We start from the raw sequence: 15,992 nt of genomic DNA, 5'->3' as shown, positions 1-15,992 counted from the left end.
GTCACTGGGAGGAAACCAGTGTAAACAGGATCTGCTTTTATCAGTGAGGAAAAAAACTCAGCCCTGTTTAAATTAGCCAGAAATATGTGCCTATATGTTTTAATCACAAGCTGCTCTTTCCGAGTCTTGCAGCAGGGTTAAGTCACGGACAAGGAGCTGCCAATCACATGCTGTCCCTGAACAGAAGATGCTGATTGTCCCTTCTGCTTTTGGAAGGAACTAGAGAGGGGCAGCCCATGCTTGCAGCCCTAGCAGGATGTCTGGGCTGGAGTGGCAGGATGGGAGGACAAAAAGGAGACCTGCCAGTCTTGCAGGGCAACCTCCTGGTAGGATGCAGGGCTGGAGGAGACCTGCCAGCCTTGCAGAGCATCCTCCATGGTGGGATACTGGGACTGGGAGGACATGCCAGCCTTGCAGACTGTCCCTCATAGTGGGATACAGGACCTGGGGGGGACCTGGCAGCTTTATACAGTGTCCCTCGTAGTGAGATATAGGGACTGGGGGGACCTGCCAGTCTTGCAAAGCACCACTCCTGGTGGGATGTTGCAGCTGGAAGGACCTGCCAGCCTTGCAGAGCATCCTTCATGGTGGGATGCAAGGGCTGAGGGGTGACCTGCCAGCCTTGAAGCTCATCACTCCTGGTGGGATACAGGAGCTGGGGGTCCTGCCAGCCTTGCAGAACATCCCTCATGGTGGGATGTTGGGGCTGGGACGACCTGCCAGCCTTGCAAAGCACTGCTCCTGGTGGGATGCAGGGGCTGGGGGCACGTTCCAGCCTTGCAGAACATCCCTCATGGTAGTATAAAGTGGCCGCCAGCCTTGCAGAGCACCGCTCCTGGTGGGATGCAGGGTCCGGGGCCCACGGCACAGCGCGGCTGCAGTGCGAGGGTGCAGCCCCCCCCCCCCCCCCCGCCCCGCAGCGCAGCCCCAGGACCCCCCGGGGGTGGGGGGGGGGGACCCGCAAGGCAAACCCTGCGCTCTGCTGCCCCCTGGCGGCGGCGGGACGGCGGCACCCCCGGGGTACCTCCCCCCGCCCCGGCGTGTCTGCACCCCCGCGCTGCGTCCCTCCCCCTCCACGAGTGGGTGCCTGAACCACCCCCACCCCCTCCAATCGCCTCGCCTCCCCCGCCCGGTCTGCAAGCGCCCGGCGCTGCTGCCGGCTTCACCCTGCCCCGGGCTCGCCTCGTCCCACAAAGCCTCCTCCTCCTCCTCCTCCTCCTCCTCCTCCTCATCCGGCGGCACCTGACGCGCGGGGCTCCCGACCCCCCCCCCCCCCACCCCGGGGCCGGCCCACCCCTCCCTCCCTCCCCCTGCCCCTCCCGGAGCTCTCCCGTAGGAGCGGGAAGGCGAGCGGAGCCGCCGAGCGCTGCCCAGCGCAGCCCCCCGGAGCATGCGAGGGCAGCGGGGGCGCACCGACCTCGCTGCCCCCCCGGGAGGGCCGGCGGCGGGGCCGAGCGGCGGCGAGAGCCGGTGGCGGGGCGGGGGGGCGGCGTGAAGCGGGCTGGGGCGCGGGGGGGGGGGGACGAGGAGCAGCGCGTCCTGCCCGCCCCCCACCCCTCCATCCCTCCATCCCGGCTGGGGGCAGCGAGCCCTGCCCCGGGGCGGGGGGTCAGGGGGGGCAGCGAGGTGCTGAGCGAGCCTCGGAGGGTGCTGCGGGGATCATGCCGGGGAGGCTGAGCCTCGGCATCGCTTTCTCCTCGCCCTCCATGGAGCCCGGACCTTTTCTACAATGACTTTCCCTGAGCTGAGCAATGGCAGCTTGAGTGGGAACCGGACGGGACAGGGCAGCCAGAGCGGTGCCAACCGGTCCTGGGGGCTGCAAGGAGAGGAGACCCCCGAGGGCAACGACACCACGCTGACTTTCGCCTTGGACGTGCAGGCGGTGGGCGTCGGGGTCTTCCTGGCTGTCTTCATCCTCTCAGCCATCGTGGGGAACATCCTCGTCATCCTCTCGGTGGCTTGCAACCGGCACCTGCAGACAGTCACCAACTACTTCATCGTCAACCTGGCCATTGCTGACCTGCTGCTCAGCACCACCGTGCTGCCCTTCTCGGCCACCTTGGAGGTGCTGGGCTTCTGGGTGTTTGGGCGCATCTTCTGCAACATCTGGGCAGCAGTAGACGTGCTGTGCTGCTCCGCCTCCATCATGAGCCTGTGTATCATCTCCGTGGACAGGTACATCGGTGTCAAGTACTCTCTCAAGTACCCCACAATCATGACCGAGAGGAAGGCGGGGGTCATCCTCGTGGTGGTCTGGCTCTCATCCATGGTCATCTCCATCGGGCCACTGCTGGGATGGAAGGAGCCGCCACCGCCAGATGAGAGCATCTGTAGCATCACAGAGGAGCCGGGCTATGCCCTGTTTTCCTCCCTCTTCTCCTTCTACCTGCCCCTTATGGTCATCCTGGTGATGTACTTCAGGATCTACGTGGTGGCCAGGCGGACCACCCGGAGCTTGGAGGCAGGGGTCAAGAAGGAGAGGAATAAATCTATGGAAGTGGTACTGCGCATCCACTGCCGCAGTGTGCTGGAGGAGCCTCTCTCCAGTACCCGGAGCAAGGGGCACAACTTCAGGAGCTCCCTCTCCGTGCGGCTCCTCAAGTTCTCCCGTGAGAAAAAAGCAGCCAAGACTCTTGCCATCGTTGTGGGTGTTTTCATCCTCTGCTGGTTCCCCTTCTTCTTTGTCCTGCCTTTTGGTAAGTGACCCTATCCCCCATCCCAGCCCGGCTGCCCGTGGCTGAACCCCTGGGGACCTGATCCTTGGGACAAACTTTCAGGACACACTCATGCATGGAGGTGAGGGAGGGGTAACTGATAGGGGACTAAACTGGCAATTAATTAATTCAATTGATTAATACTTATTCAATATTTATTAATCAGAGTCATATAATCAATCAAAGTAAATAGCAAATTAATAAAATAGCAGCATAATAATTGGTTTAATTAATCCATTCTGCATTCAGCACTTTAATTAATGAATTTGAGGCTGAGAGGGAAGCAGCTCTGTTTCAACAGGCTGTAATTATGGCACAGTGGTCTCCAAACAGCTTTGCTGTCCCTGCCCCCAGCCTTCCCTCCTCCCAGTTTGGGGGAAGCAGCTGGTTCTGCCTCCATGTGCTCAGGGCTCCCACCCCTGCTGTGAACTGGTGATGATGCTGGAAATGAGTGAGGTTTGATCCCTCCAAGGAGTGTGTCAGCACCTGAAACTTAAGCCCCACCAACTTCCTGGGATGCCAGTGTTGCGCAGGGACCTGGAGCAGGACCAGGTCTCACCTGCGAGGGCGATCGTCCCGGGCGATTTCTGAGGACTGATCCACCTCTCACAGGAGTCGTACCCTCAGCTCCTGGCCCTGCCATGGTGACACCACGTCACTGGGTGCTCGTTTGGCGTTGTCTGACGGGTTGTGCTCTAAAGTTTTGGCAATTTTACCTGGATGAGAAGGGTACAGCCCCCCGCGTGCAGAGGAGGCTGAGTGGGCACAGAGCCCAGCGGGCAGGGGGGGTCATGCCTTGTCCAAAGCAACGTGCCCCTCCAACACCAGTGCTACCCACAGCCCCTAAAGTGCAGGGAAGACAGAGCTCTTCATCTCCACCTCACCTAACAACAGGTACCCAGTTCAGGGGACCGGATTAACCCTCTGGAGGGTTGTAGCCAAACCTAGGGGGGTGGGGGGTGGGGGGAACAAGATTAAAATATCTTAATAGTGACGGTGGCCTTTGTGCAGAGCTCAGCAAAGCAGGGAGGTCTGTCACTCCAGCTGCTGGGTGGGACCCGTGTGTCCCACAGCCCACTGGGGACTTGCAGCCAGGGAAGCATTACAGCTAGTTCTGCACTTTTTCTCAGGATTTTTCAAATCCTCTTGCTCGAGGCTGCCTCTCAAGTCAATGGAAACAGAGCATCATGACCACTGGACTCATTTTGACCTGCTGAGGTTTTGATCTCCCTCCAACACTGCGGCTGTCCCCTTGGGGACAGCTGGAGCCCAAGGCTGTTGGACAATTATTGAGGCCACTCAATCCCTACCTGCCCTCCAGTGGGATAATTCACTCAGACCAATGGGAGCTGGGGTGTCCCTAGGGTGGCGGGTCAGGGTTGTGGGTGTCTGGTCTCACCATGCTGCTGTCTTGTACCTCTTTGCTTCAGTTTCTCTCTCTGGGTAACGGTGGTATTTGGTGAGTTCTCTCAGCTCTCCATAGGGGTGAAATTGCTGCTGTGAAGAGTTTTCACCCTATGTGAGCACAGGAGCTTATGGCATAACTCAGGCAGGGAGCAGTAAGTCTGCAGGGAACTTCTTTCACTACAAGACCAGAGATGAATTAACCTGTCTGACCATGCCTTAGTTCCCCTTTCGCTGATCAGGTGCATTGGGGGATTTTTGTAGCCTGCAAACAAATAGTTTGGGAATTGTAGGGCCCAGGGAAATGCCAGCACCCGAAGGATGAGCTCTCCGGGCAGCCCAGTCTGATACTCCCCTGAGCGGCAGGGCAGGAACCAGCTCCGAACCTCACTCACACCTTTACACCTTACAGCTAATGAAGATGGGAGTCAGGGTCCGGTTCCTCTGAGTTTTCCCAGTGCTTGGAAATGGAGAACAAACATCAGGCAAATACTTTTCAGTGGAAAAAAAAATATCTTGTTTTGTTTTACCGTATTGGTTCTCCCTTGAAACCCTTGAACCAGCTTCTCCTCTGATGTAAATCACTACCCTGTACTGCAGTCAAAGGGGATACGCTGATTTGCACCAGCTAAAAATCCAGACTTCATTCTTTAAGTACCTCCCGTGAACCCATTTACTTCCTCCATTCACACAACTTGCCAAGTTCTTTATAAACATGGCTTTGATCTTTACTTCCTGCTCTATTATATGCATAATATAAACACAGCAAAAGTTCATTTGTTTTATGACTACAAAATATGCTGCCTTTGATTTCACCCCCCTTTTATTAATTGCAATTTCCTTTTCAAATCTGAGAATCGTTCAATGCTATCTAGAAGGAGACCAGAAACTTCTGCAAGGTCTAATCTCTGATTTTACAGCTCAGGAGACAGGTCTGAAACTCAGAGAAATGAGCAAAGTTCACTGTAAATCCACAAACTGAAACATGCTGAGTCCGATTCTCCTTGAAAAGAAGATTGTAAATGGTTAAGTAGAATGGGGTTTTTTATTTGCTCGCTAGACAAACTTACGTGAAATAATTTTGGGACTAACTGGAAATGGTATTGATACACTTTTTAAATGATAATGAAACACTGGTGAGAAACAAAAATCACTTTCAGCTGAAGTGAAATGTATTGTTTCAATTTAAGAGAAGAGTGAATGGAAGTTTATTAAAAAATGAATAACTCAGATACATTTCAAAAGGAACTGTCACATTAAAATGAAATGAATAAGTGATCTATTTTCTTCTGAAAATATCGATATGTTTTGACTTATTTTTTTTCTATTTGACATGAAATTGCAAGGAGCTATCATTGACTTACACAGCTGGCTGACTCTTCTCTGATTATACTTTGTAGGGATAAGTAAATTTGCCAACTGAACAAAGACTCCCACCTCTGCTTAGCATTGACTTAACAATCAGAAACTTCTGTCGTGGCTCTGTCACCGGTGTCTGTGTGAGTCTGCACATATCTTTGCCACTCTCGGCAGAATAGTTTCCACGTTAGTTACACAGCAGGAATATTTATCACATCAGTGTTGAGGAGCTGAAATAACCAGTAATTTTAAGTAACAGGACCTACGTATGTGCCAGATGTTGTCAGCTTGTTTCTCCTTGCTTGAATAATCTACAAAGATTCTTCTTTAAATCAGCTCAAACTCCGCAATACTTCTACAGTCTATTTATCAGCTGAGTAATTTAGCTCCTTCTTGGGTATGTGGTACATGTCCCCAAGCACAGGATGCCATCACCAGGAGTTTTAATACAATTAAGTTTCTGTGGCTAATGAGACGCTTTAAGCAGCTGCTTGTTCAACAAGAGACAAAATTCTAATTACCCACATAACTCTTGTGTGGATTCTACCTTTTTCCGGGTGTGCAGTAGGGCTGCTTTGTCTGGGGATCCGGCGCGGTGGTTGTGTGGTTTATGCCAAGGTGCCTCTTCCCTTAGCAAAGACCTGTCAAGAGAATGTAACTGGAGGCTTCTCAGAGACGCGGGCCAGGAGTTTAAGGGTGTTTTGTAGGATAGGATTCCTGTCCCTTTGGTTGTCTCAGACATCTGTGCCTTCATCTCAGCTAGTCATAGCATCATGGAGATGCTAGCTGAAAGGGACCTCTGAAGGTCCAGCTCCCTCTGTGAGCAACTCCAACACCAGGTCGATCAGCCATATTCACCCAGAGCTCCCTTTGTCCTTCCGAGGGGAGTGCCTGAAGCTGTGACTCACCTGACCTATTTTGGACATCCTCCTTAGGATGAGATGAATTGTGGTTTCAATCTGCCTCTTCCTCTCCTTGACTACAAAAGCAGCCAGGGGCAACTAACCAGCTGATGGTGTCTGCACTACAAAGAGGTGGGATAGTCTTTTTAAGTCTAATGGAAGCAAAATGCCCAGGTGAGAGAAAACTCAATCCTCTGTCAGCTCAAGCCATTATTAGAGAGAGAGAATAGACAGAGAAACTCTCTCTTAAGTCACACAACCATAGAGGCTTCACTGGCTCTTCTGCTAATGGAAAACCCTGCTAAAAGTTAGGTGCTGGATTTGTCCATGCCGTAGGGGATCTATGCCATGGGTCAAGGAACCAGAAACCCCTATACCACAACTTTAGATAGATAGTCACCTGCTTTCTCAAACCTGATCCGGGAGGAAGTAAGACAAGGAGGAGGGATGGAGCCCTGCTCCCCATCCACTCTTCAGTGGCCGAGGAGCATGCAAAGACAGTGTGGGACCCCAAATGGGACCACCTCAGGACTGAAGGCAAAGACCTTCTCCATCACCACCCCAGAAGCATCTACAAGGAAACAACCATCCCTTGGGATCAAGGATGCACTAGCCAGTACCCAGGATGGAGATTTACATACTTCAATGGCCCTTGTTTTTTAAGAAGTATAGCCTGGTCTGGGTGGGGGCCTCCTGTGGTTGTTGTTCTTTGGATTTGGTTAGAAATCAAGACGCGTGTGAGAAAGGCACCCAGAGGTAGTGCCACACAAGGGTGAAAGGCAGGGCCGCCACCCTCTCCCTCCACAAGCAGCATGTTATCCAGACAAGGAATGGTTTTAAGAGATCCCTCAGTATGAGCAAAACCTTCCATATTCATGGTCTTATTTGCCTGTGGGCAGTTTGCCTTGGGGCGGTGACTTGACTGTGTTTGCAGAGGAATCTGGTACTTATTTCCAGCCAGGATTCAGAAAAACGGTGTACTGCATTTTTTACCTGCATCCTGAAGGAAAGGCAGCTGCCACACAAGCCAGGCTTGGAAAGGTCTCCTTCAGGCCAAAACAAAAATATTTTTGTAGATGCTGCTTTTCACAGGGCAGAATTCCTTTCATAAAACGTTTTGTAGAAGATGGGCTCGCAGAGGCATAGCAGTGCTCAACCTTCAGAAACTGTCACTGGTAAAATAAACAACAGGGGAGATAATGTAGGTAGAAGCACATTTCAGATGAGACCAAGTCTGTTCTGGTAGAAGTGGAGAATCTGATTCTATTCTGGTAGAAGAGCATTTAGGATGGTTTCCAAGGAAAAAAAAGGGCTTATGTCGTCGCTCTGTGCCTGTGTGCATGTAAGCCTTTCCTCACCACCTGATGAACTCTTTCATCAATCTCAATCACATTTGAGAAAGTGCTAAATGTCCTCAATATATCAAGTTCCTATAAAAATGGGCAGATGAGTAAAGGAGTGGGAACCCTTATGCTCTCCCTCACAGAAGGAAGGTTGCAGAGTGAGCTCAGTCCCTGGGTAGACATCAGAAAATCCTCACTAAATATCCACCACCTGACACAATTCCACAGAAAACCAAACTTCTTTAGTTTTGTTGTGCATAGGAGGACCTGATCAAAGGTGTGATTTAAAAGGAGGAGGATGAAAGGTAGACCGTTACTTTGACTGTCAGCACGGTCTCTTGTATCTCCTGAAATTTTCTGAGTCATGGTGGAAGTGGCAGAATTGGCACGGAAAAAGAAATGGGCAACTGCTTTGGAATAATTAGCTACGGCCCAGAGCATCAAATCAAACTGGAACAAGAACAAATGAAAAGAAGTATTCCATCTGCCGCACGTCCCCCATTGATCCTGGTCCACAGGAACCGTGCATTCATTAAAAATGCCAGCAAAGACACAGACACAGAGTTTCAAAAGCTGCTAGATACCAGGCTCCAGTTTGATGTACTGGACATCATCCAGGCACAAAGCAAGATTCTTCTTGTCTGCTTTGCACCACAGGATGTTTCCATCAAATGGGCTTATGCCAAATTAACATAAATTCATTAAATCATAGGGGACTTGGATGGGTCTTCCAGCCCATCTCCCTTTCTCAGGGAAAGATTACTTGGCCCCAAACCATTCCTGACCTGTTTTTCAAGACTATTCTTCAAGCACTGCAGTCAGGATGAATCCATTGCTTTCCCAGGCAAATTGTACTGTTGCTTAAGCAGCCCTCAGATGTGATTTCTACTTCTCTTTTTCCAGTTCAGAGTGTCTGCAATAACATTAGGGCTGTGTTGCAGCCTACCAGAATGTCATTCCTAGGATGTGATAGCGGGGATGCATGTGGTGGGCATGGCACAGGGACACATGGGACTGTAGAGCCCCCTGGGAATAGCACTGGAGGAATAGTCCAGGCACAGGGGACCCGGCTGGGAGCCAGCTGCATTGGTTGTGTCTGTCTAGAGACCATACTGTGGAAAAGCTACCTGCGAGCTGGGTTCCTCTCCAGGGAGAACATGTTGACATCTTGCAGAAGGCCACAGGAGAGAATTACAAGTAGGCACATGGATAGCGAGCCTATGAGTAAATTACGCAGCCAAAGCATTTGACAGGGTTGATTCACTCCTTGTGCCCTAGCGCAGAATCCACCAGAGGGCAGAACAGGGAAATGGTCTACCTGTGTTTGGAAATAGCCAGCAAAAAATGATTATTTGGAGCCCAAATGCATGTGTGTAGTTCCCTTCCTACCCATTACCCTGTGTAGAAGGCCAGAGACAGATGGAGTGGTTTAGTACAGTTTTTGCAGTTCCAAGAGATGCAGCATTCTGGACCTCAAATAATGATATGGGCACCCAAGTTTGAACATATGCTTTGCCTCTGCCTGGCCAAAGTAGCGCAGTGATTCACTGAAGTGACTGGGAACGGGACCCAGATCTCCCATGACCTATGTACGGGATTACTCTGCTTCCAGTCCACCCACCACACCACCAAATAAAACTATTTAAAGCCAAATGTCTGTTTTTATATCGCAGTGTCTTGACGCATCTGGAGGCAGTTGCTATAATGGATGTACCACAAACAGGAAAAAAAATAAATCTTGAAAAATTTAAGGCTACTGTGATTCAGTGGGCAAAATATAAAATCTCTCCACGGGAGTTTTGGAACCAATACCGAAATACACCATATAATATTAAATGCATCTATATTAAGCTGGGTCTGACAGTTTTATTATATTTGCACACAGAAAACTTTGTCCTGAATATTCTGGGAAGGACTTTTAATTAGATGGATCTATCTTCATTAATTCATATGTGGATAAATATTTGTTCATTAATTCTGATAATCTGGTTAATGAGCTGTAACGAAGACTGAGTGGAAGGGTGGGGATGCTCTTTGGTACGATCATGAAAGGTGGTGTTTAATCTCTTGCTACCACTTGTTTTCAATGGGTTGTGCCACAACACGCAGCATGCACTAGGTACTAGCAAAAGCTCCATGCTACCGGTAGGGTTTGAATTAGAAGTGTGCTCACTTTTGTGAGTATATACAGCACTTTTGCTCAAGGCTCTTCAAAAAACAAGTATTTCTCCTTGGGAAAGCAACCTGAATTATCTTCCAATCAATCAATTGGACTTTTACTTGATATAATTACTGTGCTATATTCTAGGTAGAGCTGATAGTACCTATAACATTACGGGACCCTTTTGGAATAAAGTCCCAGTTTCTGGTGCCAAACATTATCTATTAGGTAAAGTTTTCCATTCCATGTCTTTGTAACAGGCTGAACTTGTTCTGCCAAATGTGAGACAAAATGAAATAGCCATATCTGAGAAAGATGACAGGAAAAAACCACAGCATTCAGTTCCTATAAGAAGTGTTATGGGGACATCCTTGAGTCTAAAAAGCTCTGGCAGTACCACACATCAGAGCAGACTGGGACTTTTACTCCATCGGGGCTGGGGTGCACTTTATGTCAGCACAGGGCAGAAACTAGACAAAGCTGGCCCAATATGGCCAGCTTCTGTGAAGAAAGCAGGTGTCTGAGGTGTTGACAAGGATAGGCCATTTGGCAAGGCTGGAGCTTGCTGAGGAAGGGCTTTTAAGAGCAATGATATTGGAACAGGCTGCCCAGAGAGGTGGGGAGTCGCCCCCCTGGAGGTATTTAAAAGATGTGTAGACATGGCACTTCAGGGCATGGTTTAGGAGGCCTGGGGGTGTTGGGTTGGCAGTTGGACTTGATGATCCTAGAGGTCTTTTCTAACCTTAATGACCCTATGATTCTATGATTCTGTGACCTGATGGTGTCTGATGGGCATTTCTGCTCCTCTGCGGTCCCCTGTACTGTTCTTACTGTTCTTTCCACACTGTTTCCATCTTCTCCGATATCAAGACAGTCCCTGGTGTTGGATGCCAACAGTACAGAGTCTTCACCTAATCGCTTTTCAGCCTTCCACATAACCAACAATGAAAAATAGGTCTTCTGAGGATGCACTTCATCTCATCCTAAAATTGCTGTCTAAACCAATCAGATGAGTCACTCCCCAAAAGCACCAGTGTCTCCTCAGTGTCTCTGAAGGACAAAGATCCCTAGATCCAAGGTGCACAGTGCACACCTAAACTAGCTGAGGTGAATCTCACTGTGAAGCCAAATATGGGACCAGTTTTGTCAGAGTCTGACGCACTTTCAGCTGGAGCTGGAGCTGGTGGGACTTAAGGATGTCAAGTGCTCCATAGCACCAAGGGCTCAGGAATCCATGCTCAAAATACAGACACATTTTGGCGTTGCTTTATAGATGAGATGGTAAAATGGCTCTAAAGCACCTTTTTCTCCTTGGAGAGCTGTGAAAGAAAAATACATATGTTTGCAAAATGTTTGACCATAACTGAGCTAAGTACCTTCAGATATCCATGAGGAAACAGATAGTTCTGTCATCAGAGTGGAGCTGAGCAGGGGAAGTTTGTAAAGTGTGGAGCCACAAACTGACCTGTGAGGAGGTTCTGAATAGCTCAAGCCAGCTATTACTTAATTGAGCACCCACTGTTCCTTGCAATTGGCAAGGACGCTGTGAAGACAAAAGAGTATGATCCTGAAATTAAGCCCTTTAAATGTAAGAAACCAAAGTCTTGCAAGTGTGATTTTCACTTTGTCCTTGTCAGTCTTTTGAGTCCTTAACTTTGCAACTTCCTTAGTGTTCATTTAGCAATTTTATTATATAGGGTACAGTAGAGTTCCCACTCTAGTCAGCGCTTGTCAGGCCACACCTGGAGCGCTGTGTACAGCTCTGGTCCTCTCTATACAAAAAGGATGTGGCCAGGCTGGAAGGGGTGCAGAGAAGGGCCACCAAGATGATCAAAGGACTGGGAAGCTGCCATACGAGGACAGGCTGGGAGAGCTGGGTTTGTTCAGCCTTGAGAAAAGGAGGCTCAGAGGGGATCTCATCCCCATGTACCAGTACTTAAGGGGCAGCTACAAGGAAGATGGAGACTCCCTTTTTACTTGGAGTCCCATGGAGAGGACAAGGGGGATGGACACAAGCTGCTCTTGGGGAGATTCCGATTGGACACGAGAGGGACATTTTTCACAGTGAGGACAGTCACCATTGGAATAATCTCCCCAGGGAAGAGGTTGACTCAGCCACGTTGGGCACTTTCTGTAGTTGTCTGGACAGGGAGCTGGGCCATCTTGCCTAGACTGTGCTCTTCCTAGGAAGGCTGGACAAGATGATCCCTGAGGTCCCTTCCAACCTGGGATTCTGTGATTTGGTGATAACTTGTCTGGGAGCTATTGTGTGCTTCATAGAAACCCATGTTCCCCATAGGGGTAAAGTTAAACAAGACAATTTTCAAAGCATAACCCAATTACAAAGCAAAGAATGTGAAAACTATTAAAATATTTGTTCTTTGTATGAAAATACTTGTTCTCTGTATGAGAAAATACATCTTTACACAGCTGAAGCCCAGAATCAGTAGTTGCAAAGGCTGTGGTTTACGCATCCCATTTTCAGCAATTATTTTCCTAAGGACACTGGTGAGATTTTGAGTGGTGCCTGCAGCAACATCTACCTTTTAATATAAACTCCCAAATTCAAGTGGCTGATGAGGACAGAAGCTGCCTGAGAAAACAGGGGGGTTCTTTGAACTTTCTCTATCCCCATAAATTCAATTCAGGAAAATACAGTTCTGCCCCTGGATATCTCTGTATGGTGTATGGCATCATTGGGCACATATTTTGTATGTCTCTTACCCTTATTGCCCTTTGCATGGTGGTCTTCCTAACTGGTCTGTTTCCCGGTATACCCCACTGTCTCCCACTTAGCCAAGGTACAAGTGCTAGCCTAGGTTGCATCGTGGGTTATACCATCCTCCAGACAAGTAGCAATAGGGAAGCAACTGAACGGCAACTCTCAGAAGAATGACAGTGTCACTGAAAATATTTCAAGGTTTTCTTGCTTGATGTTTGGGCAAAGCAAAGCTGTAAAGAGCTTCTGGCATGAAATGTACTTAGTGAAAAATCCAGTTTTCCAGTTAATAGATGTTTAGACTTTTTTGACCAACCCAAGCTGTTCCAGCTCCTTATTCTGTTTACAGACAAAATTTAAAAGGTATCTAGCTTTGAGGGTGCAAAGAGGGTTTTTTCATTCATCATTCCTTACAGGATAACCCGACCTTTCTTGTGCTGGGTGGATTCTCTGGACGTTGTGAATCAGCTTTGTTCTCTGAGCAGACCTTTTCCCAGGAAAGCCTGGTACTAACTACACTTTGTAAATGTGGTTTTCTGCTCTACACTGTGAACTAATTACCTCCTTTCCTTCTCATGTGATAATGAGGCAAGGCTAAGTGTGGTCTCATAACCCTAAGATGGTCATTCACTTTCTCTTGGGTTGTCATTAAGGCAGACCTGTTGCATGCATCAACCCAAAAGAGCTCTTGTGAGGATAGCCAGTGTTTAATCTTCTGTGCCTTGGCTGTTAAATGGTGGTGCAGGCAACAGTGACTTTTGCTGATGGGCCAGGCCCTAGAGGAGGATGGCTGCTGTAAATTTCAGGGTGTTGCTTTTTCATTTGTCACAGGAGGTGTTACCTCAGGGTTATCACTATGGCTGTACCCACTAGATAAATGCACCCGTTCCAGGAAGCAAACCCTACACTTTCTCCAGCAAAGCAGTGCAGAGCAACTCACATCCACATAATTCAGGGCTAGTCCTCTCTGGAAGAGACTTGCATTTCCACATTGACACAGGGTCTTCTCCATACATCACCAGGTGTCCCAGTGGCTTTAAGACTTAATTACTAATTTCAGCCATTTTTAATGCAAAAGGGTCTACAATAACATAGCAGTTGTTGGCAACATGTCAAAGAAGGATTTAGGTAATCGAAGGGCCCTGTGCTTCAGGAGGACCCTGCATATGGGGCCCATCCAACCCTCTGTCCCACCAGTTTATCGTGTAGCACCAATTGGTGGTAACTCCCTGGGGGCAAGGTCTTCTCTGTGGAGCACGTGAGAGCACTCATCTCTCCCTCACAAGGGACCTCTTGAATGAGGCCATGGGGCTGGAGGCAACCAACCCCCTGTGACTACAGTGGAGCCCCTCATTCATTGTAACTTGTTTCTATGCAAGATTTGTGATGAGGGGGCAAGGGAAGGAGTTGGAGATGAGGAAGGCACAGTGGGAGATGTGGAGGAAGAGCAGGAGGCTTGGGGTGCAGTGAGACTAGCAAGGTGCTGGGAAGGCTGGAGCCCTTCTTGTCTCCAGCAGCCCTGAGTTGGCAGGGCTTTGAGGTTCCCTGAGGTGACCCCACAACAGAGGGTTTGCTGAGCCCCAAAACACAACCCACCCTTCTCTCTCCTAATGCTCAAACTCACAGGAGTGTTTCAAAGGCCCAGATGTGTTTTATGGTCTTGTTTTTGTTTACCCACCTGGTCTTAATTTGATTGTGGCTGAAAGGGTTTGGGGATTTGGGAGCAATGGTAGTTCATGAGGAATAGCTTCAGTACTAAAGTTCAGCAGCTGGCTGCTTTCACAGGAGGGCTGCTTTCTGATTTGGCAGTTAATTGCCATTCTTATTTGCTGTAAATGATTCCTTTAAAATGCTGCTAGGAAAGCTGAGTGATGAGCTCTTCCTTCTGAAAGCTTTGCCTTTATGCGCACTTTCCATCTATAGATCTCTCAGCCCTATGCACGTGTACCTGAACACACATCCCCAGTATCCTCATCTTCCTCCTTCCTCCAAAGCAAATTCCAGCCACTGCAGTGCAAAAAATTCAGTCTCTGGTGGGTATGGATTTGTTGCATCAACTATGTGCTGTCCTGGCTGATGAGGAAACCTGCCTGAGTGGCGGAGGTAACACTCACATCTTCCCACGCAGCATGTGCTGGGGACAACCTTATCGCAGTGGTGCTAGCTCCATAGTTCAAAGGACTAGATAGGAGGAAGGGGAATACACACAAATATCATCAGGGAGGGAGACAACCCATCTGTTTCAAAAGTGTTCATCATCATTTTTGGCTAGGGAAGCTGGGTAACCACTAACGTACCTGTAGTCACTTGTAGCTCTCCAGTGTTGCTAACATACCTTACTTCTGCCTGTCCTGCTTTCTCTGTTTTGGTGCGGTACAAAACTGTCACATGGAGACAGAAGACCGTACTTCTCCCTGCACTGTAATTTATGGGTGCGATTAGCCCAAGGATGAATTTACTGGAGTGGTTGGAACAGGATATGGCTTTTTAGCTACTTCTAATGAATAGCCTTTCTCTAAGAGGCTCCTTAGCTAATGCATTTGGAGCCAAGCCAGACAACCACCAGGTCTGGTGGCAGAAAACCAATGGCCAACTCACTGAAGAGAGGGCATTTCCTCCTCCCAGGAAGTTTCCAACCCAAGGCAATTCACAACTCAGTCATTAAGGCCTCTGAAATGCAAGTTTTATTTTTGCCCCTTCCAGTAGCTGGAAAAAACTCCAAATGCTTGCAAGGAATCCCTGCTGGGAGAAATCCCTGCCCCAGACAAGTCCAAGCTGTGCTCCCCATTGCTCACAGTGGGTGCATTGATGGCACTCAGTAAAGAAAGACTGGCCCCAACCAGCTCTGTCCAACATAAATCTGCCCAAGAAGTGTGCCTGGAGCAGTATGAACATGAGGTGGCTGGTGCCACTTGGGTGCAGGATCTGGAATCAGACCTGCCCCTCTTCTGTTCAGCAGTTTGCTTATTTATCACGGTTAATGGGATCTGCATTTCCCCCAGTGAGATAAAGGCTAGAGCAAATCACAGGGGTTTTCTCACCTTTCTGCTGAATTAAAGAACTCCTGGCTGCATTCCCCTGCAAGACTGTTGCAACCCAAGGTTGCAAGTGCTGAGACAGCACAAGACAAGAGCCAGGCTGCAAATCCTCCAAAAGATGTCCCTGACAGAGAAAACAAAATACATATGGAAACCCTGCAAGAGATCTTCCATGCAAGGATCAATTATGCAATGCTGAGCAGGGGACAGCCCCCTCTATGAAAGGAGGCTGCCCCAGCCTTTGCTGGAGGGTCTACGCTGGAGCTGGGTCTAGGTCTTCTGCCACAGGCAAGACCTTTGTGATTTAGATGGGGGAAAGCTAACAGAGAAAAAGACTTTAGAGGGAAATTCA

General features: G+C 49.1%; 1 protein-coding gene across 1 annotated transcript in view; it reads left to right on the top strand.

Annotated features, from left to right (window-relative positions):
- The first annotated feature begins 1,112 nt into the window (after nucleotides 1–1,112).
- ADRA1D (adrenoceptor alpha 1D) overlaps nucleotides 1,113–15,992 on the top strand; it is a 51,948-nt gene continuing 37,068 nt past the window's right edge. Inside the window, exon 1 of the mRNA XM_064448878.1 lies at nucleotides 1,113–2,696. Within this exon, the coding sequence (XP_064304948.1) occupies nucleotides 1,730–2,696 (967 nt within the window). The 5' untranslated portion in view covers nucleotides 1,113–1,729. The remainder of the gene's footprint in view (nucleotides 2,697–15,992) is intronic.

Source organism: Phalacrocorax carbo, chromosome 4, assembly GCF_963921805.1.
Source record: "Phalacrocorax carbo chromosome 4, bPhaCar2.1, whole genome shotgun sequence".
Lineage (NCBI taxonomy): Eukaryota > Metazoa > Chordata > Aves > Suliformes > Phalacrocoracidae > Phalacrocorax > Phalacrocorax carbo.
The sequence above is the reverse complement of the archived record's forward strand: the minus strand, read 5'-3'. Positions and strand labels throughout refer to the sequence as shown.